Consider the following 23,523-nt stretch of genomic DNA (forward strand, 5'->3'; position numbering starts at 1 on the left):
ATCAGTAGTGTGGCACGAGCATACTTTTATCTCATTTTTGTTTTGGTTTGTTTCTTTGAGACAGGATCTGGAACTCACCCTCTTGCCCAGGCTGAAGTAGAACCCGTGGCAGTCCTCCTGCCTCAGCCTCCTGCCTGCCAGGTTTGCAGGAGTGAACCACCACTTCCGGCTTAATTTTATCTGCTTTAAGTGGTGTGGAGTGGACAGAGCAATGCTGAATCTCTGCGAACAGCCATCGTGGTAACTTCAGAAAGTCCAGAGGAATCTCGGAAATTCCTCTAGCTCAGACAGGCTCTGCTCAAGTTACAAACACATTGTTTTGCTCAGTCCCTCCCAACTACTGATTAGGAAAGTAGCATGGTTTCGATTTCAGTTCTCTTTATCTCAACTTGTGTTTGGGTGGCTGTTATTTTGCAACTTCTGACAGTGGCTGTTTCAAGCAGCCTGGAGCAGGAGGAAGTCCAGCGAATGAGCCTAGTGGACTGAGGACTCGTCCCTGCTGCCGAGCCAGCGCCGGGTGAGTCTTCACGAGCATTTCTCTCAACAGACTCCCTGGGAGAAAATTCCGGAGAACACCTGGGGTTGCACACTCTCACTGGTGGGCTAGCAATGGCAAGCAGCGGACCGAACAGTTGACTCAGTCCTGTGTGGCCCGGTGCAGAGCGCCTTCTGGTGTCTCAAGGCTGCATGCGCTGCTTTTTTCAGACCTCTAACCCTTGGCTTGGGAGGCTGAGAATGAGAAATGAGTCTCATTCTTGGTGGTGGGAACTTGGGAAGGTAGCTCTGTCTGGGACCCAGGAGCCAAACCCGAAAGTCCCGCAGCAGCTCTCTGGTGGGTTAGCCTCTCCAGTTTCCTTCCTTGTGCCCTCAATGCTTTCCTGAAGGTAGATATCTGTCCTCAAAGATGTCACCAAGAGGCTTCATTTCATGCTGGTGGAATCGGTCCCTGTTTACAAACTTCTGAATCCAATTTCCAGTGTCCCTAACTCATTCTCCATTTTCTTCTAAAACGTGTGTGTGTGTGTGTGTGTGTGTGTGTGTGTGTGAGAGAGAGAGAGAGAGACACACAGAGAGAGAGAGAGAGAGAGAGAGAGAGAGAGAGAGAGAGAGAGAGAGAGAGAGAGAGAGTCAGAGAGAGAGAGAGTCAGAGAGAGAGAGAGACAGACAGATATACAGAGAGAGAGTGTGTGTGTTCATTCTCTGCTATTATCTCTCCCATTTGAATAGAGACCCACCAAGGCAGGAATTTGCACACATTTTCTTTACTCCTTGATAATAGCCACCTGAGGCAGTGCCCAACACACGGTCAGTACTCAGTAAACTTCACATACTGAATGAGACTTTAAATTCTTTCAGAATGCCAGGAAATCTTCCTACTCACTTGGCAAGTTTATCATGTGCATTTTGCTCTGCTTTCTACAGAACCCAAGTGCGTTCTGGACTCATACACCAGTCTTTTGCTTTTCTCATTTTATTCTTTAAAAAGCCAGGTGATCCTTTCCATAGTTCAAATAAGAATCATAAGATGCTGTATTTTAAGTACTGGACAGGCAACTCACTTTTTCCCCTTAGAAACACACCGAAGTTGATATAGGTGTTGTACAAACAAAGGCTGATGCATCTGCCTTGAGTAATAACCAGAGATGACCTTGAGATCACGTAATTCAAGTGATTGTTCTGGGATTGTTCTGAGTTACAGAGTGCTGTGGCATCTTCGTCGACCATGGAGGCACCCATTTGTCTGGTGCAGAACTGGCAAGAGCAGCTGACACTAAACCCGGAGGCCCTAAGGATTCTTGAGAAGATATCTCAGCCTCTGGTGGTGGTGGCCATTGTTGGCTTATATCGTACAGGGAAGTCCTACCTCATGAACCGTCTTGCAGGACAGAACCATGGTGAGTGTCCTTCAGATATGTGGGAACCATTTCCTTGGAGCTCTGGTAGGTGGACTGAGCACACTTTTCTAGGCTCAGCTTAAGGAAAAGTCCAATCCTTCTCATGAATTTTCATCAAATTATTAGTTTATAACCTATGGAAAAAGATCACATTCTTCTGTATAGTGATTGTTCCCCAACTTCATCAAAACATCCACCTCAGCATTCCTCTTGACCCACTCTACTCTGGCCTGATCAGCAGCTGAACTCTGTCAAGGGCCCTCATTCTTCCTCCTGTACCTTTGCCGAAGCCACAAGAACATTTCAAGTATGAATATTGTTTCACCTGTCCTACTTACATACAGATGGCCTGAAGAAGGATGTGTGGTAGGGTCTTTATATACCCAACATCCAAACTGGGCTGTCATCTAGTCTTGGAGTTTGGCTTTGTTGTTTTTGTATTTCATGACAAACCTTTTTTTTTAAAACTTCACTTTGCTATTTTGCTATGTTGTGTTCCCTATAACACATTTTCATGCATGGATACAGTATGTTTGAGCAGGTCTCCCCCCATAATCTTTCCTACTCTCTTTCCCCCCACTCCCACTAGTCTCCTTCATTCCTCACACAGTTTCCCTTTGACTTTCATGTCATTCTTACACATACGGTTTGAGGTATCTGCTTAAATAAGGACCCACAAACGAGAGAAAACATGATTATTTGTCCTTCTGAGACTGACTTCATTACCATAGCAAAGCTTTTATGAACTATTGACAATAAAGTTAATGAATATGAAGTGAGCATCCAGATCAATATCCGGATCAAATATTGGATATTGGGAATAAAATCTGACTAGCCACAGGAACCCAGATCATACTCTCTCACACACTCTCTGAAGCTCCTCAATACTTTCATTTACAGGGAACACATGCATTCTTTCTTTCTGTGTAGGGGATATATGAGCTTGTGTGTTGCACAGGTAGGTACACCGTGTGCATATCCACAGGCTAGAAGAGGACACTGAGTGTCCTGTAATTGTCACACATATCCATAGTTTATTTATTTCCACCACTTTACAACATGTTGTTGTCTGAGGATACCATCTATCATTTATCCATTTGTTATTGATGAGCATTGATGCTATTTCCAGCATTCCACACATCCTTCCCCCAAAATTGGGAGCATAAGATACATATTTAATTTTTCTGACCTGTGCGCTGCACAGCTGTATGCTATTTAACCCAATGTAAGGTTGAGCATCTTGAAATCTTTATTTTCTATTTTGTAAAGTAGGCTGTTTTCCCCTACTATATTGTCTCTATGTTGTTAACTGACATGTAGGCCGTGCCTCTCATGATTCTATTTGGTGTTTCCATCTTTAAAAAGCCCACAGGCAGCTTTCTTCCTAATATGTTACTTAGTTTTCACATCAGTGATTCAATACCTTTTCTGATTGAAACTTGACTGTAAAATTCTTCCATCATGAGGTATCTCTCCAGTCTCTGTCTCTCTCTCTGTCTCTCTGTCTCTGTCTCTGTCTCTCTCTCTCTCTCTCTCTCTCTCCCTCTCTCATTCCCTACGGTCTTTCTTATCCTTCCTTCCTTTCTCCTATCCTCCCCCTGGTTATCTTCTGGTTATCTGTTCCCCTTTCTCCTCCTTTCTTCCCTTTCTTCTCCTTTCTCCCTTTCTTGCGTCTCCTTTCTTCTTGGGCCTCCTGAACAACCCATTTATTTGCCTTTATCTTTCTATTAGAGGAACTCTTGGCCATCAATTGGGGAAGATATTTTTCCTTTCCCAGATCAAAAAACTTTGTAAACTTTTGAGTGATTAGCATTTGAGAGCCCTAAGACATAGGTATTAGACAGTTAAGTTTCAACAGTATTGCTTTTATTTTCTACTCAAGAAAACATTGGTAACTAAGGCAATTTCCATTAAGGGAGTCCATGGTGGATGTTCCAGATCTAAACTGCAGCATACACTCATGGGGTAACTGAAGGGTATGGAATGGTGGTACTGTACACAATGATGTAGGGAGGGCAAGGGAACCAACAGATGTGAGCACCACTTGGTGAGTCGCAATAGGAATGGCCAGTTAGGAGTTAATCACTCTTCACTCTAAAGGAGCAGGTAAAGAATGAGTCTCAACATGTGGGAAGAGAAATAAATATTGGATGGAGCTGCCTGAAGGGAGCTATGACCAGAGGTGAGGAGTAAGTCCCTGGCACACTATAGCTCAAGAGGGTAGAAGTGAGAGAACACAAGGCCAGCTAGTGGCCATTCACTGATGTGTTTCAGTGGTTGAACTCTACCAGAGAAGTAAGAGGACACAGGATTTTTTGGACTCAGATAAAAACATTACAATTAATAGAGTCTAAACTAATTATACAACACAGTCCATTCTGCAGAGTTGGAATAATGAGGTAAGTAGAAGCCACAAGTGTTCCTTGGGAGAGTCTGTTGTGTATGGACTGAATTCATGGTCCTTGCTGAGATAAAAGCAAACCTTTCCTTGCTGCTTGTTAAACATTGTTAGCACTCTGCTACCCTTGGTCTTCCTGCTGTGACCTTTTGCTGTTTTTCCTCTTTCCTCAGGCTTTTCCTTGGGTTCCACAGTGCAGTCTGAAACCAAGGGCATCTGGATGTGGTGTGTGCCCCACCCCACCAAGCCAAACCATACCCTGGTCCTTCTGGACACAGAGGGCCTTGGTGACATAGAAAAGGTAAGGTAGAATCTTATCTAATATAATGATTTTTTTGTTCTAAATTCTCAGATTAACTCATCCCCTCTCTGTGCTTCTCTGTGCTGTTTTTTTGTTATTAATAATTTTAGCTCTCTTTCTGGTAGACATTGCCATTGTGATTGTATGAGTATGTTGACATGTTTATTTGCTATGGTAGAAAGTCATCTTCTAGAAGACAACTGTATGGAAATTGATAGCCACAAAATGTGTCTCTACATTTTGTCAGAAGCACAATTAAACATTTCACTCAACTGAATAGGGTTTATATCTATAATCATGACAAATATTATAAAAGTGTAACTGCCCACTTATCACTGCCTACTATGATCCAGGTGCTTAGGAAATGTTTTATACACATTGAATGTTTTGTCTTTTTATTAGTCAGTTCTGGGAATCAAACCCAGGACCTTGTGCATGCCTGCCAAGGTTCCTACCACTGAGCTATATTATATCCTAACTCTACCAGTTAACTTAATAGCTAAATAAGCTAATGCCCTGAGAGGGGTCATTAATGAGGATCGAATGTAAAATTATCTTCAGATTCTGATATTTCTCTCAGATTCAGTAATAATGTATCTGAAAGAATGAGGGAACAATTGGATGAATGAATGAATATTAGACTCTTAACTCCCTTGTCCCCGTGTGTGTTCTGACTCCCAGGGTGACCCTAAGAATGACTCTTGGATCTTCGCCCTGGCCGTGCTTCTAAGCAGCACCTTTGTCTACAACAGCATGAGCACCATCAACCACCAGGCCCTGGAGCAGCTACAGTATCCTTCCAGGGATGGAACTGCCATGCTTCGTTGAGTTTAGGAGGAAGGCAACTTACTGCTTTTTCTGGAGTCTAAGTCAGCAAGTCTTGGTTGAGGTAGAATGGACACAGGACAAAGAGGAATATTGTTTTTAATTTATTTATTATTTATTTTTTAATATTTTTTTTTCATTTATTTTTACATACTGACCACCAATTTCCCACCCTCCTCTACTCACCATGCCCCCACGCCTCTCACCTACCCCCTCCATCCACTTTCTCATTCAGAAGGGGTAAACCTTCCATGGGAGTCAACAAAGCATGACACACCAAATTGAGACAGGACCAACCCCTCCCCTGCATCAAGACTGGGAAATGCAATCCAGCCTGGGTAACGGGTTCCCAAAAGCCAGCTCAAATGCCAGGGACAGGGCCTGATCCCACTGCTGGGAACCTGACAAACAGACCAAGCTACACAAATGTCACACACATGCAGAGTGCCTAGATCGGTCCCATGCAGACACACTAGCTGTGGTTTTACAGTCTGTGAGGCCCCACGAGCTCAGGTCAGCTGTCTCTATGAGTTTCCAATCATGATCTTGATCCCTCTGGCTAGTACAGTCCCTCCTCTCTCTTTGCAACAGGACTCCTGGAGCTCAGTCCAGTGCTTGGCTGTGGATCTCTGCATCTGTTTCCACCAGTTACTGAATGAAGGTTCTCTGATGACAGTTAGTGTAGTCACCAATGTGATTACAGGAGATGGCCATTCAGGCACCCTCTCCACTATTGCTAAGAGTCTTAGCTGCAGTCATCCTTGTGGATCCCTGGGAGTTTCCCTGGCACCAGGTTTCTCCCTAACCCTGAAATGCCCCTCCCCCATCAAGACATCTCTTTCCTTATTCTCCATCTCCATATCACCCCCAACCCACCCAACCAGATCCCTCATGTTCCCATACCCCCAGCCCCCCTCCAGGCCCCAGTTTACTCAGGAGATCTCATCTATTGCACCTTCCCAGAAAAATCCCTGTATCCCCCTTGGGGCCCTCCTTGTTACCTAGCCTCTCTGGGGCTGTGGATTGTAGCTTTATAACTAATATCCACTTTTGAGAGTGAGTATGTACCTTGTTTGTCTTTCTGGGTCTGAGTTACCTCACTCAGGGTGATTTTTTTTTTCCAGTTCCATCCATTGGCCTGTAAATTACATGATGTCATTTTTTTTCACCTCTGAGTAATACTCCATTGTGTAAATGTATCACATTTTCTTTATCCATTCTTCCTTAAGGAGCATGCAGGTTGTTTCTAGGTTCTGGCTATTATAAATAACGCTGCTATGAACATAGTTGAGCAAGTGTCCCTGTGGTATGATAGAGCATCTTTGGGTATGTGCCTAAGATTGGTATTGTTGTGCCCAGATCGCGACCCCCAGATAGACCACCAAAGACGAGCATGCCGGAATGCAAAAGCAAGGTTTAATTCTGGATATCCAAAAGCAATACAAGCCTAGGCAGGGACTTCGTCCAATACATCCAACATAGTGGAGGCTGGAGGAAGTGCCCACCTGTCTGCAAGCTCAGTTTTTAAAGGGAAAAATCACAAGGTTACATCGTTTAGGGGTGCTAGTACAGGTATAATTCTGATTGGCTCGCTTCTAGGGGCTTTCTAGAAATCATGGCTTAATCTTACTTCTAAGGGAGTGGTTGCCCACCACCATTTCTCATTGGCTGCCCTCAGGTGGGGACATTTCTGTGGTCAGTTATCCTGGAAACCAGGGAGAGGACATTCCATAGTCCGGCAGTCACTACCTTGTGACTACCTTGTGACTCTGTGCTTTTACACTTCCTGGTTTCTAGAATCTGAACTGATTGGTTTTAGTAACTCATGGCCTGTACCTAAAAGGAGAAATCTTAGGCCTTAGTTTTAGGGTGAAAGCATTTTGGTCTTATTTCTAAGATGGCTCATTTTGGTCTCATAGTATAGCTGGGTCTTGAGGTAGATTGACTCCCAATTTTCTGAGAAACCTCCATATTGATTTCCAAAGTGGCTGTATATAAGTGTGCATTCCCACTAGCAGTGGAGAAGTGTTCAAAGGGAAATATTTTTAATAATTAATTCTATATGAGACCTGGAAGATATTTAGTTTCATATCCTTAGCTACAATCCCAGCTATGTGACTGAATTAACACAGCTAATCCGGGCAAAATCCAGCCCCAGAGAGGATGAAGTAGAGGACTCTAGTGAATTCGTGGGTTTCTTTCCAGACTTTGTCTGGGCTGTTCGGGATTTCATTTTGGAGCTGAAGTTAGATGGACGCATCATCACAGCAGATGAGTACCTGGAGAATGCCCTGAAGCTGATTCCAGGTATCAGAGTATGAGGGAAGTTTCAACAGGGATGTAGCATCAACTGAACCCTGCACAGCACTTGACATATCTGCTTGAGACTGGGTTGAAACCCGCGTTAATGGTCATGACAATCAACAGGCAGCCATAATTTTGGGTATCACTATTACTTGAAAATATTCTGAGGCTAAGATTTAAACCTACTTTAACTTAGGACATGTCATATAGAATAATTTTATACCCATTAGTATTACAAACAAAAACAAAAATATCAAGGATTACAATCAAGGAGACTATTTCCTCAACCTTATTTATTTATTTGTTAATTTGTATGTTCTTCATAAGCTTTTTTTGGGAAAAATGGTTCATCAAATAAATAAGTGAGAAAACCTAAAATCACAAGGAAATCTACTGACCTAATTTTAAAAACATTTCCCTCTCAGAATGTTTTACTAGTTCAAATAGTTATACCTTCCAGTGGATGTATGTTTAAAACAAAGCAACTCTCAGTGGATGAGGGTGGGGGAAGTAGATATGTGTCTCCACTAATGTGCAATGTTTCATTTTTCACCCAACTTTCACCTTCTAGTCTTATGCAATGTACTGGCATGTTAACATTTCAAATTCATTACATGAACTATGTTAGTAGGATAGGTAAGTGCCTAGAATCAATATTTTTTATTCGTTCATCTATTATTTAGACAAATATTCATTTTACATAGCTAATTTATGTTACAAGTCTCTTTGAAAAACAGTGTCAAGTCGAATTAATGACTAAGTAGTGAGGTCTCCTAAGGCACTGGTTATTCTAAAGCTGTTGGTGCAGCCATTCAGATGTCCTGGGGCTACAGCCTTGAAAACATTCTTGGGTCACCATATCTTCTTCTAGCTGCCTCTTCAATGAGTGCTCTCTCCCTCCCCCCACTTTTTTTAAATTTTATTTTACAGGAAACAATCCCAGAGTCCAACAATCCAACATGACAAGACAATGTATCAGATATTTCTTTCCAGTCCGGAGATGCTTTGTCTTTGACCGGCCCACAAGTGACAAAAATTTATTATTACAAATTGAAAAAGTTCCAGAACACCAACTGGAATGGAATTTCCAGGTTGAATTGAAAAAATTCTGTTCCTACATCTTCACCAATGCAAAGACGAAGACCCTGAGAGGGGGAATTATTGTCACAGGAAATCGTGAGTTTCTTTTGTCACATGAATGTCTCTGTGGCTTTGAATATGTAAAGAAGTGATGATCTTTTGTGGTCTTGAAAACTGTTGTTTGCTTATATAAAGGAATACGGAGAAACAAATGTTCAGATCACATATACGTGTTCCATACTTGAACTTTCTGTGTATGAGTGTTTATTGAGGTCTAATATGCCTCACACAACTAGCACTGTAAAGATGTCCAGAAGACTGGACAGAAATATGCAAGATGACTTGCAGTCCCCCAGGAAGTGTCTCAGTTTGATCATATAGATTATTTATGGGGCGACACAGGTCAGAACACAGCAGGTCAAAAGTTCCATGCAATTGAGAAAGAAGTTTAAACATGACAAGTGTCATGGGCATTTTGCCTGTGTGAACATGCTTTGTCAGCACTCACATGGGTCCATACTTGGTTCCATGTTCTATATTCTGTCTTCAAATTTCTGATTTTTTTGATGGAACTTAAATTTTCATTTGGAACTTGGTCTCACAAAAGATGAAATTTACTTTCCCTTTCTAGCAAACTTTTATTGTATTTATATGGTAGAGTGTTTTTCCCCCCTAGAAGCCTTGAAACCTCTTGGTTATAATCATTGATTATTTTTAGTGTATTGAACTAGAGAGCTACAAAGGAACGAAGTTGATTTTATTAAATAGATGTTGACTCTGAGAGGACATGAAAAGAGAACAGAAGATATGGAAGAAGTTAAAGAAGAAGAGAAATTGAAGATAAACAGAGTTTTGTTGCTTTTGATAATGCTAGGTCTAAAGCTTACACAAACAATGAGAACTTTCTCATTCTTGATGGTGTTTTTCTCAGGACTGGGAACTCTGGTGCAGACCTATGTGGATGCCATCCATAGTGGAACTGTACCTTGTTTGGAGAATGCAGTGATGACCCTGGCCCAGCGTGAGAACTCTGCAGCTGTGCAGAAGGCAGCTGACTACTACAATGAACAGATGGTCCAGCAACTGAAGCTCCCCACAGACACGCTCCAGGAGCTGCTGGATGTGCATGCAGCCTGTGAGAAGGAAGCCATTGCTGTCTTCATGGAGCACTCCTTCAAGGATGATGAGCAAGAGTTCCAGAGGAGGCTGGTGGTAACAAATCTTAGCACTTAGCCTGCCTGATCTTTGTCCTTCTGTTATAACCCTTAGACTCCACTTTTTTGATCTCATGGTCTGAATCTTTCTCTTTGGAATTTTAAATGGGTAACTTGAGTCTTTGCACTAAAATTTGCCCTTTCTAGGAAAAATAGCATTTGCTATGAAACAAGCTATCATGTGCTTAATATATTGAAACAGTATGCATTTTATTAGCTCAAAGTTCAAGGCAGAGGTGAAGCAAGGGTGTGTGGATCTCTGCTTTATGTACTACAAACATAAAACATGGTGCCAGGTTGACTTAGCTCTGATCGGTAGGACTGAGGGAAGCACTCTCTCTTACCAGCACACAAGAAAGCACTGGCTACTTTTCATGTTTCTAGATGTTCTGATTCCTCTTCCTGCCACAGCCAGACAAAACTTACGTTTTGAAGGGCTTGGGTGGCTAGATCACCCTGTACTATGTAATGTAATGTCACCATAGAATTACTCTCCACCATGTTCACTAGCCCTGGGTGATAAAAGCATTGACACCAAGAAACAACTCTCAGGGGAGTATCATGACTTACCAACCCAAAGGCAGCTTCCCCTAGAGTTTCTGGTCTTCCATTTCTCTGAATTTGAACCCTGAAAGACAAAAATATCTTAGCTCATACTGAGGAAATTTGTCAGGATTATCACTTATGAGCACAAACAAACACATAAAGAAACAAAATATACCCGTTCTAGCATCCTGACACTCAAGTAATCATTGCAAAAATTCATAAGGATTCAAAACTCCACTGAGAGTACATTTACCTCAGTTCTGAAGAACTGGTTTGTCCACCACACCAACCCCTATTCTCAGAGGAAACGAATTTATGTCTTCCAACTTGATTTCACAGCTGCTGGGTATGAACCCAAGGAAGTTAACAGACATTTAAGAAGTCACACAGAATTGGTCACATTGAGACTAAAGCAAATATCCTGATCCTCCTTCTGTCCCAGTACATTCTGGGGATGTCTCATTGCTTCATCCAGGACAATCCCAGGGGCACCTTCTGTCTTAGTTAGGGTTTCTATTGATGTAAACAGACATCATGACCATGACAACTCATATAATGAAAAGCATTTAATCGAGGGTTCCTCACAGTTTCAGAAGTTAAGTCCATTATCATCATTGTGAGAAGCACAGTAGCATGCAGGAAAACATGATGCTTGAAAAGAAACTGAGAGTTCTCCATCTTAATCTGCAGGCAACGGGAAGTGAACTGTGACACTGGATGCTTGAGCATAGGAGACATCAAAGCCTGTCTCCACAGTGACACTCTTCCTCCAACAAGGCAATACCTACTCCAACAAGCCACACCTCCTAATAATGCCACTCCCTATGGAGGCCATTTTCTTTCAAACCACCATACCTTCCTTCTAACAATTTCTTTGTTTTGTCTTCCCCTCCTCATCCGGCAGGCTGTCATAGAAGAAAGGAAGGAAGCTTTCATGCAAGAGAATGAATCAGCATCTCTCAGTCACTGCCAGGCTGAGCTGGAGAAGCTAGCAGAGCCCCTGAGGGAGAGTGTCTCAAGTGGAGCTTTTTCTGTGCCTGGCGGGCATAGCCTCTACATAGAGGCCAGGGAGAAGGTTGAGCAGGGCTATGAGCAAGTGCCCAGGAAGGGAGTGAAGGTGAGGAATGACAGAAGCAATGGCTGACAGAGTTTAGCTAGAGGGATAACTACTATGTACTGGTAGAACTAAGCAAGGTGAAAATGAGTTCATGGTTGGCAGACACTAAGCGTTCAGTTCTGGAGCCACGAGTCATTTTAGGTGACTTGGCTAGATTACCAGTTTAGTTTTCAGGATATAAACTAAGTGGCTGTGCTTTCCAGTCTCATGCACTGGATAAGTGTAATGCATGAGGGTGTAATACATTGCCTAGGACCACACCACTGTTCATTGGCAGATTTGGCAGGTCAGAATCTTAGAATTCTGTTTTATGAGGAATCTTTATGCTGTTGTGTACAATGACTGTAATCAGTTTCCATTGCACTAAGAGATCTACAAAGTTTTTTGTCAACTCAACCAAAACTTTTGAGCTTATTGTAATAGGCATGGCCACAAGAGTGAGATGACACCTCATTGTGGTTTTGGTTTGTTATTTCATGAAGGATTAGTAATGCTGAGTACAAACACCCATTGGCATTTGAATTTCCTATTTTGAAAATTGTCTTTTCAGGGCAATTGCATGTTATTGTAAGCATGCTAGTTTTCCCTACTGTGTTGTGTGAGTTCTTCATCATCTTCATATTTTAACTCCTTATCAGTCTATGGCTCGCAAACATTTTCTCTCATGTTATGTGTTCCCTTTCATTTTATCAAATGTTTCCTTTACTGTACAGAGAGTTTATAGTGGCCTATAGTTTCACCCATATATTTGCCTATGCTTTTGGTGTCAAATCTAAAACACCATCACATGGCTTTCTCTCAACTTTTGTTTTAAGAATTTTATAGTGCCAGGTCTAATGTTTAATCTGTTTTTAGTTTGTTATTGTGGGAAGTGTAATACAGAGATGTAATTTCACTATGTCTTGGCTCTCAGTTCTCTTCTATTAGTCTATATGTCCATTTTTATGCCAGTACCATGCTGGTTTGACTCCTAACTAATGAAATTATGTTATATTATCTTATCTACCTATCATCTATATCTATCTATCTATCATCTATCTCTGTCTATCTATCTTCTGTCATCTATTTCATATCAGTATGATGAATCACTATTCAGCCTTAAAAATGCTGCCACTTGTGAAAATATGAATGAATCTGGAACACATTATGTTCATGAAAGTAAACCAAGCACAGGAAGACAAGTAATGTATGTTGTGGCTCACTTTCAATGGCATCACTGAGAGAGAAAGAGAACATCAAACAAAGATAAACTAATATTAACTGTCTTATTACTGTTCTATTGCTGTGAAGAGACACTATGACCAAGAGAAGTCTTGTAAAAGAAAGTATTTAACTGGGGGCTTGCTTATAGTTTTAGAGAGGCAGATCATAATCATTATGGTGGGAAGCAGACAGGTATGGCACTGGAGCAGTAGCTTATGCACAGGAAGCAAGCAGAGAAAGAGACTGAGACTGGTATGGACTTTTGAACCTCAAAGCTCACCCCCAGTGACACACTTTATCCAACAAGGCCACACCTCCTAATCCTTCCCAAATAGTTCTACCAACTGGGGACCAAACATTTAAATATATGAGACTAAAGGGCCCATTCTCATTTAAAATGCCTCATTAACATAGAATACAATGGTGATTAGTATGGCTGGGAATAAGAGAAAAGGAAGACATTGGTTAAGAGATATGAACATGTAGTTATAAGACATATTAGTTTTGAAAGTCAAATGGTGACTATACATAGAATAATCCACTATATTCCTGAAAACTAGAAGAGTAGACCTCAAGTGTTATTACAGCACAAAGGTACCTGTTTGAGGCAATACATACATTTCTTTGATTATATTAAATACTTAACAACATATAATAGATTAAAGTATTGTGTGCCTTAAACAGGTACAATTTTCATTTGTTAATAATACCACAGTAAAGCTGGATAGTAGAAAACTAAGAGAGCAGCCAGAAATAACAGAATAAGGCACCTGAGATACAAAGTGACGTGTCTGCATACATTGTCTTATCTATAAATTCTGGAACACCCATGAAGACAGGAGACAAAATATATTCAAACATGGTAAACATGGAGGCTATGTGTCTGTGGAACTGCATGTAACTGTGGCTGGAGCTATAACCTGGGGCAGCTGGTAGGCAGCATCACTGGGAAAGGAGGCTGTGAAGCTAGCAAGGAGGCTGAGGCAGAGGGGTTTGTATCAATGAAGAGCTTGTACTTTTTGTTATGGTCATGAAACTGAAGGGACATTGTAAGAACAGAAGTCAAAAGATTACGTGTTTTATTAATCAATAAATACCTCAGCAGGAGACTTACCTTACTCTTTGAATTATATTTTCTCTTCTTGGGTCCCCAGGCAAAAGAGGTTCTCAAGAGCTTCCTACAGTCACAGGCTATTGTAGAAAACTCCATCCTGCAGTCAGACCAAGCCCTTACAGATGGACAGAGGGCCATAGCAGGTAGGGTAGAGGGTCCAACTGTTAGAGGGGTGGGTACATTCTGCAAAGCCCTCTGACTGATGCACAGGTAGATCCTTCTGGAACAAGGAGCTTCCTCCTGCCAGGGGTCATGGCCTCTCCTAGATGTGCAAACAACTAGAGGTGTTGGTGTTGTGTTGAATGTCCAGTCAATGGTGCTTTTCTGTCGTGTTAGGAACCATGCTGCCGCTGGCCTGGCTGATGGGAGTACTCAGAGGTTTCCCTGTGAGCCCAGGGGAGCATAGCTACATTCTGACTGTGATTTCTTTCCTCTCTCAAACATCTGTGGAACAGCTGAGCGGACAAAGAGGGAGGTGGCTGAGAAGGAACGAGAGCTGCTGAGACAGAAAGAGAAAGAGCAACAGCAAGTGATAGAAGCTCAAGAAAGAAGCTTCCGAGAAAACATCGCTAAACTTCAGGAGAAGATGGAGAGGGAAAGGGAGACGCTTCTGAGAGAGCAAGAGAAGATGCTGGAGCACAAGCTGAAGGTGAGTGTGGATGATGGGGCTTATCAGTGCCAGACAGATGGTGCTGTGACTCCCCAAGAAGGGAACTGTTCATCTCAAACATAAAACTTCAACTGTGAATGTTTCAATGAAGTTCATATGGGTCTTACTGAAGCTGTGAGCATAAGAGCCCAACATCTGTGCAGGGTTAGACTTTCAAGTGTACAAATGATGTCCCCAGGGTTCTGAGTTGCTCTTTGAGTTTCTAGGATGGTCTTCTTGTGTGACAGTTGACACTTCCCACTAGTCTTTAGGACTCTAGGCTTAATCTTCAAAGGGACACGAGGTGGGCCTATCTAGTGTGAATGTGTCAGATCTAGCCCAGGATAAAATTGAGGAGGAGGAAGAGGAGAAGGAGGAGGAGGAGGAGGAGGAGGAGGAGGAGGAGGAGGAGGAGGAGGAGGAGGAGAATGGGGTTGAGAGATGGCTCAGTTGGTGAAATTCTCATTGTGCATGCATGAGGAACAAATTCAGATCTTCAGAATCCATGGAGAAAATCTGAAAGAAGTGACATGTACCAGTGACCCTTGTACATTTGGAGGAAAGAGAGGAGGACCTGTGTGGCTTTCTAGCTAGGCAGTCTAGTAGAATCAGCTAGCAATAGAATTGAGGAGAGACTTTATCTTCAAAACGGGGCTGTAAAGTTGACTCAGGTGTTAAAAGCACTTATTGTTCTTGCCAAGGACCCAGGTTTAGTTCCCATCAAACACATGGCATCTTATATTGTCCAGAACTAGAATTTCAGGGGATCCAATACCCTCTTTTGATATCTATGGGCACCAGGCACACACATGGTACACATACATGTAAGCAAAATACTCAGACATGTAAATTTGATAAAAACTAAAGAGGAGGCAATTGAAGAAGATACGTGACAACAACCTCTGGCCTCTGTAGACATGTACAAACACATACAAACACATACATGTACACTAGCGTACACACAGGCTCACACATGCATGCACAAAGAGAGATTAATTAGATTAATTAATTAAATTGAAAAAAAAATAAAGTCACAATAAAATAAAATAAAACATGACACAATCTCATAAATTTCTCTAATTTTTCCTGTGCCTGCTTGATTCATCCTGTAGCTGGAGTAAAAGAAACTATGTGTCCCATCCTAGAGTTAATAACGAGCGATCTCTACAAGGTCAGCACTCCCAAAATCTTTAAATAATTAAAGAGACACCTCCTTGGAATTGAAAGTCAGTTTCAGTTCGCCTCTGCAGTCTCTCCCAAAGGGCAAAATTTTCATGTATTGGGACAAAACTCTTCACTCTCTAGGGGAAGATGCTGAGGAATTCTCCCTAAATACATACAAACCATGGATATTTTTATTATTAGGTGAAAATGTCTTGAAATATGAAAGACCCTTCTAAGGCGAAATAGATCATGTATTTAAGCTAAAGTTGTTAAATGCAAAATTCTGCCAATAATGGAGGATTTTTCTTTTTACAGGTCCAAGAAGAACTGCTTGTGGAAGGATTCAGAAAGAAATCTGAAATGTTAAAGAATGAAATAAGTCTACTAAGGGAAGAGATTGAGACAACTAGAAGGAAACCCTCACTGTTTGCACAAGTCCTTGACACAGTTGGCGATGCATTCATGGTGGTTTTACCAGGAGTTGGTAAAATATGTGGTGCAGGGCTGAAAGCTCTCAGCTCACTTATGAAGTAGTCTGAGAGTTCTTGGGGAGGAATTCATAAAAACTAGCCTTCTATTACTTTGATACCGCAATTCTAGGCCTTGTTTTTAAAATACATGTGCTACTTTAATAACCAGTGTTATATAAACGAGGTTGGAACTCCCATGATTTGTTAAATAATCAAAGAGACACCACCCTATTGGAGTTGAGAGTCAGTGTCAGCTCATTAGCAGTTACAATCACAATTAAAAATACAAACCAATGGTTCAAGGATTATAAGGGTCTGGCATCCATAAATCCCATCAAATTTCATTGACATAATCTATGTAGTACAGAGGGAAATCAGTCAGAATATAGAGAAATTATTTCTAGAAAGGATATAAGTAAAAAAGAAAAATGGCCCAATGGAGAAACATTGGCAATTATATCCTGGTCATACAGATAATTCATTGTGAAGAGCTCCTGTATAAAGACACAAGTAGATTTTCACAGGAAAAGTATGAAGAAAATGTTAAGCTGATTGGTAATAAAAGCTGGGCAGATTAAAATTATGAAGCTTTTGTGTCACTTTTGTTATGTGCAGAGAAATCTGATTTTGACAGGACTCTGGGACATAAGGGGCTATTTGAAAAGGAGAGTGGCTACTATTTTCTAGGGAGACTGTGAGAATCCTAACCTTGAGCCTATCAAACTAGTTTGCAGAAGTATTGAGAGCCACTGGTAGCAAAAGTCCATTAGAGTACACAGCAGTGACAACTAGAGTTCAGGAGGTCAACCTATCAGAACTGAGGGTTCTGTTAGAGGAAACCATCATGCAAGGCGTTATGGAATTACTGCCTTTCGAATGAACTGGCTGTCTCTTGTTGTAAACTTCTTGTGCAATAACAGCTATGAATCTCCCCATTTACCGTGCATCTCCATGTTATGTGTACATGTAACCTCACGATTGCATCTCAATCTTGGGCACAACTTCCTTTATACATTTGGGGTAATTGGACAACTGTCCTAGCTGTGTTTATCTTTCATTAACATATATCTGGCCAGGGCCATTTGCTGGACAAAAGTATTTCAGCAAAGATACCTTTTTCCAAGGTCAAAACTGCACATAGATAAACATTAGCTCATCTCACTCACAGATAGAGAAAAGAACCACTAACAATTAAACCCTCAACCCCTTACCTTCACCCGGGGTTATTTACACAAGACCCTCACTTAAGAGATTTACTGCTCACATTCCTGGGATGATGTTTTAGCCATTTGCTAGTTACTGAGTTAAGGCAATTACTTCCCACTGACCCAAGGAGATTGCCTACAAGGCCAGGCAGGTGATAGGTACCAAGTTTCTTTCTTGTGCAAATTGTTTTTATTCCTCCTCAGCAGGTGCTATTCCTAGATTTTCTTCTCAGCAATTACTCTGAGTGAAAGTGCTTTTATTAACCAAATACTACATGCTCTGACATAGGTTGCTTAGCCACCTAGCACATGTCCCTCTCCCTATCAGAAAGCAGCTGCAGCTAAAGACAGTTTACTTTCTTGTGATTTATTGACCCCTAACATTTTACCTAGCCATTTCTAGATTATAGCTTGAGCACATAAATTCCCTAATTGATCTTAGCCTTTAGTTGGCCCTACCAGAGAACTCCCCTTCAGTCACTCCCTTTTTGAGTTGTAATTGGAAGCTGACAATTACTTGCTTTATGTGTGGGTTCTTATCACCTCTCTCTGAGACCCTGAAAACTTCAAGCCTCACATTGCTTTGCCATAGAATTACTGTGTGGGTATATAGACTGGTTCTCTGAGAGCACTGAGAGGATGAATGGAGAACACAGATGAGGACTGAGATGGAAAGAACTAGGTAGAATGATGAGAGAACAGCAGAAGGGACTGAGAGAAGGAGGGACCGAGAGGAGCGAAGTAAGAGAGCATAAAAGAAACTGTGTAGATAGAATCGCCATAGAAGAATAAAGTGAATGGACTAAAGAATTCAATGTGCATAGATTCATTGAATATCCCTTAGATTAGAATCCTTAGCTGGTTGTTAGACTCTTCCACAGACCCTGGGAGCAAACAATATAGGCTGGACCTAATATTGTTTGCATTACAGGTGGGATATGGATTGGAACCTTGGAATAGAAAAGTCTTGGAATGCTGTAAGCAGAATTTAGTTCACATTTGGTGAGACCAGAATGCTGAGAGAAAAACAAATAGTAGAGGCATGGCCCGTGGGGTTTCAGAGGAAAACAGGACCTCACTGGGAAGTGTAGGTCGTTCTTGCTCCATTCTGTGGGCTGTGTTTTCCCCAGGTACCCTGTATGTTTGTTTGTGATGTGAATTTGGAAGTAATGGCCTAAATCCCTTGGTGGAGGAAATTACAAGATACTGCAACATTCAGACTTTGCAATGACTGCTGTTAAATGCTTTTATTAAGATCTGAGAGGGGTTTTTTTAAATATGGAAAACATGAAGTTTACAAAGAAAAGTTGTGTAAGCAACTTTAAAATTTCAGGCAAGAATAGAAAGTGAACATATCCGCACTTGTGAAAGAGACACCCCAGTCTCCTCAGTAGGACAAGAGGACAGCCCCCAAAGCACAACCTATCCCATCAAAGGCACCAACTTGTAAAAATACAAACTCATCTGAGAGATGAAAGCCTGTGCTGAGAATATCTCAGAAAGGGTTTCCTGCTTTAAAAAACAAAACAACAGCCGGGCGGTGGTGGCGCACGCCTCTAATCCCAGCACTTGGGAGGCAGAGCCAGGTGGATCTCTGTGAGTTCGAGGCCAGCCTGGGCTACCAAGTGAGTTCCAGGAAAGGCGCAAAGCTACACAGAGAAACCCTGTCTCGAAAAAAAAAAACAACCCCCCCAAAAACAAACAAACAAACAAACAAAAAAAACAAAACAAAACAACAACCAAAATCAAAACAACAACAACAGAAAAACTACCCTGGAAGTTAATTTTGTAGATCCATCCACCAAAGCATAGCATAGAGAAGTTACTCCCACTGTGGTCCAATGGAACCTGGCTACATCTCAAGTTAGCAACTGATCTTGGCAGCAGCCCCAGGAATGAAAGATTAAGCAGGTCTTACAGTCTTGCTGCATAGTTCTAGAGAACTGCTGAGGGCAGGCAATGTGTGACAGGATCAGTCTGTGAAAGGAGAGCCCTCAGAAGCCACCGCACGAGACTGTAAAGATTATGTGTAGGTTGCAGTAGAGATGTTGGAGATTCCAGGAAGGTGGGACATCCATTGAGGAAAGATACAGCCATGTAATGAATGCAGCCCAAGGGAAAGGCTATGTGTGCTTCAGCCTCTGAGCTGCTGGGGCAGGACTACTCGGGTTCTTTAGAACCCAGAGGATGCCATCACACATCCCAGATGCCTTATTGCGGGACTGCAGGATTTAGGGTTTTCCCTGTCGGGTATTCACCTTACTTTGATACGATCCCTCCTTGCTATACTCCCACTCTTCCATTTTGGAGTAAAAATGTTTATTCTATGCTACTTTATCTTGGAAACATGCAATTTCTTTTTTATATTATAAGATCCTAAAGTTAAGTGATTACAATAGAATCTCAGATAAGACTTGAACTTTTAAGTAGTGTTGAAACTGTAAAGACTTTTGAGTGTGAACTGAATGTGTTTTTGCACTCTAAGATGGCCATGAGTATATGGGGACAAAGAGTAGAAGGTAATCAATTAAAATAATGTATGTGCATCAAGTTGACAAGGGACTTGGATGTTTATATTGATTGTTAATTTGGCAGAATCTAGAATTGCCTAGGCAACAAACCTCTAGGAATGACTGTGGTACACTATCTAACTATGTTAGTAGCAGTGGAAAGGCTCACCTTAACTGTGGAAAGCACCTTTCCCTGTGCTGGGGTCTAGGGCTGAATGAAGAGGGAAAAGCAAGCTGAGAAGCCACCCTCCTAGCTGTCTGTCTGCTTTCTGACTGGCCCTGGGTGTAGCCTGAACCTCAGGCTTTAGCCACCATGCCTGCCCTGTCATAATTAACATCTCCTCTAATCAAAACTAAAATTAACTCTTCTTTAAATAGCTTTGGTCGGATATTTTGTCACAACAGGAAAACTGAGTAATACAAGGATGTGGGAGACACTCTGCTTTCCCGTCAAGTCTCCCAACCATACATGATCAGCAATAGGAATATGAAGCCGCAGAGAAGGGATTATTGGCTTGAAATTATGGCTGATTGTGTACCAGGAGGAGATGACAGTGAGGGAAAACAACAGACCAGCAAAAGCACAGTGGAGTCATCTCCACCCAGGTGACGTTCAGTCGTCCCTTGTCATCTGTTGGGTGAAGTTTCCAGGCCAAAGGCTTCTCACACATTTGGAAATTCATGAAGAATTTTTGTTTTGATGGCTTGAGAGATCAACTTCAATCACTTTCTCACTAATTTTGTAGGAAGACAAATGTACTATTTCTGCATGTATCACCTAGGCTATTTTCTCAGACTTTGTTTGTAGTGTGTCTTCTAAATCTACTTTCTCACCTATTAGGGTGAATTTCAATACCCCAGACAGAACTGATTCATTAAAAACCTCTTCTGTGTTGTGAAGTTTCGAGGGGAAATTATTAGAAATGCAAAGAAACAGCTACAGCTCAGTTGCATAGCGCATGTTTGGAGAGAGGAGGGAGTGGATTATTGCAAACAAAAATAGGTTGCAAGCTTGTTCGAGAACCCTAGAGAGAAGGAAGCAGGAAAGCTAAGGAGGTAGCACAGCATAGTCCCATCAGCCTCTGTGTCTTCAGATTAAATTTTCCCACTTGGGCAGGCATTGCTTAGGGGAGGAAGGACAGGCTTTTGACCACGTCTTTTGACCATGTGCCCACATATGGTAAGAGAACTCCATAAAGCAAAAACCAGTCAGAGATGGGCACAGGTAGGTTTTTGCCCACTTCTCTGGTGTGCACATCAGACCAGACGTATCATTCTCTGTAGAGTGAGGAAAATGGGACAACAGCTACAGATCACAGAATGTGACAAAACTATCATGAATTATTAGTCTTCTTAGTGTTGGCCCTTTTCATGAAAGTTTCCATCTTTTTAAACAACCACACCCTCCATTAACCATTATTTCCATTAACCTCCAGGTCAATTAGCCAACTCTTTGCTGTTATTGTAGAAAAAAATACTCCCTTTGATGAATTATGAGTTTATGTATAATTTAGGATGAAATTGATTCACAGGCATACTTAGCACTCTATCTAGAATCATCTTTGAAATACTTGTAAAATGCTGTCTACTCCATGCAATTGTCTGAATGTTACAGCCTCCAAACTCATATACTGAAACCTAATCCCCGCCAAGGTGATACATTAGGAAAAGCGGCCTTGAAAATGATTAGGCCCTCATAAGGGAACTAAGAGCCTGGAGTCCTTCCATTGCACCATAGAAAGGCACAGCTAAGAACTACCATCTATAAACAGAAAGTGGGCTCTTGCCAGATATCTAGTCTGCCAATAACTGGACCTTGTCCTCCAAAGATTACAGAATTGTGAAAGCAATGTCTGCTACATAAACAAAGCCAATGATTTATGGATTTATTATAGGGATCTTAACACACTAAGACACCCTAAAATAATTTAAAGTGGATTACCACATGGACCCGCACATCAAATTCCAACCTGCTTCTGTTAAAGAACTCTACCTTCCTATTCGCTTACTGGAGAAAACACTTTTATTATCTCCTACTGTTGTGTCAAATGAAGCTATTTTTTCTCCAAACCAAGAGCATGAACATAACCCATGTTTCTCAGTACACTCTGTTCTCTGTCCTTCAGTGTAAGAACCATAAACAATTGAACATTTACATCATGACAATTGGCATACAACCATCAGTTCTTAAGTGTGCATCTAACAGCTAGTTTAGTATGGTGATATTTTATTTGTATTAAAATGTTATTTGTATGTTAATAAATAAAGTTACCTGGGGGTCAGAGCTATTAGCAAGCCATAGGAAAGCAGGGCAGTGGTGGCGTACGCTTGTAATCCCAGCACTTGGTAGGCAGAGCTGGGTAAGTCTCTGTGTGTTCAGGGATACAGCCATTATTGGATACACATGCCTTTAATCTCAATACCAATCATGGAAAACCTGGAGGCCTATACAGATAGGCTGTGACGAGGTGGTCATGTGGTTGGGTTTACAACCAATGAGAAGGCAGAACAGGAACTCTATATAAAGACTTTAACACAGGGGTAGTTCTGGTTCGGAGAGGTAGGACCACTGCAGGAGGAAAGGTAAGGTTTTAGCTCTTAGCTCTGACCTCTGACCTCTTGGCTTTCTTCTTTGCATTGGTTCTGTGTTTCTTATTTAATAAGAAGGTTGGTTACATCTACAGTTTAGAGATTGTAATACTACCTAGCATGAAATAATTCTTGAGGACCAGAGAAATGGCTCAGTTATTAGAGGCATTTGACACCAAGCCTGACTACCTCATCACCAGGACCCACATGGTGGAAAGAGAGAGAGAGAACTGACTCCCACAAATGGTCCTGTGACTTCCAACAAGGCTATGTTGTACATATGCGTCCACACACATACACATTTGCACATACACAAATAAATGAAAAATAAAAATATATTTATTAAAATATGTGGTTTATTCTTTCAAAGGGGAAATTACTTTGTATAATTGTAGATATATTTTTATAACAAATAAATGATGGAAAATATACACTATGCTAAGCAAAGTATACTGTTACAGTAACCTCCTACCTCATCAATAAGTTATAAACACTATTAACCTTACAGCATGTATTCTTCTACTTCTTTATGATTTATTACTGATATTTTATCAATAGGACAATTCTGAAATGAATCTTTCTCAACCAACACATCCAAACTTACCTATAGAAGCAACAGCTTTCTTCTTCAGGACGAAGTTGAAAAGTAGATAGAAAATTAACTTGTATTTTAGGAGAATTATAAGTTTTGCCAACAAAAATGTTCTCTCCTTAAAAATGTGGAAAAGAGTATTATTTTATTATTAAGGAAGCAGAGCTGAGTATGTGTAGGCAGGAATGCTGTAAGTGAATAGAGAGCTGGGATGACAATTCCTACTGTAGATTTATCCAAACATGGAGATAATTTTTATCAGCAACATTCCTAGTTGGCATGTGGCATGCTGACCCAGGCTGGAGGCTACCTTGTTTTCCCACAAAGGGGCCTCAAAGAATGTCATA

At 41.3% G+C, this 23,523-nt stretch overlaps 1 protein-coding gene across 1 annotated transcript; it reads left to right on the forward strand.

The window, feature by feature from the left end:
• Positions 1-366: 366 nt before the first annotated feature.
• On the forward strand, positions 367-16,845 carry LOC131912740 (guanylate-binding protein 3). Its single transcript, XM_059265038.1, has 11 exons — positions 367-517; positions 1,700-1,895; positions 4,467-4,594; positions 5,276-5,385; positions 7,530-7,726; positions 8,654-8,899; positions 9,735-10,015; positions 11,468-11,680; positions 14,038-14,140; positions 14,453-14,646; positions 16,126-16,845. The coding sequence occupies exons 2-11, from the start codon at positions 1,724-1,726 to the stop codon at positions 16,342-16,344; spliced, it is 1,863 nt and encodes a 620-aa protein (XP_059121021.1). The 5' UTR covers positions 367-517; positions 1,700-1,723; the 3' UTR covers positions 16,345-16,845.
• The last annotated feature ends 6,678 nt before the right edge of the window (positions 16,846-23,523 follow it).

This window comes from Peromyscus eremicus, chromosome 6 (assembly GCF_949786415.1).
Source record: "Peromyscus eremicus chromosome 6, PerEre_H2_v1, whole genome shotgun sequence".
Lineage (NCBI taxonomy): Eukaryota > Metazoa > Chordata > Mammalia > Rodentia > Cricetidae > Peromyscus > Peromyscus eremicus.

Coding starts and splice junctions, on each gene's coding strand:
- LOC131912740 (XM_059265038.1), top strand. CDS start 1,724: ATGGAGGCACCCATTTGTCTGGTGCAGAACTGGCAAGAGCAGCTGACA. Junction 4,595..5,275: donor GCCTTGGTGACATAGAAAAG/GTAAGGTAGAAT, acceptor TCTGACTCCCAG/GGTGACCCTAAGAATGACTC. Junction 5,386..7,529: donor CAGGCCCTGGAGCAGCTACA/GTATCCTTCCAG, acceptor CTACAATCCCAG/CTATGTGACTGAATTAACAC.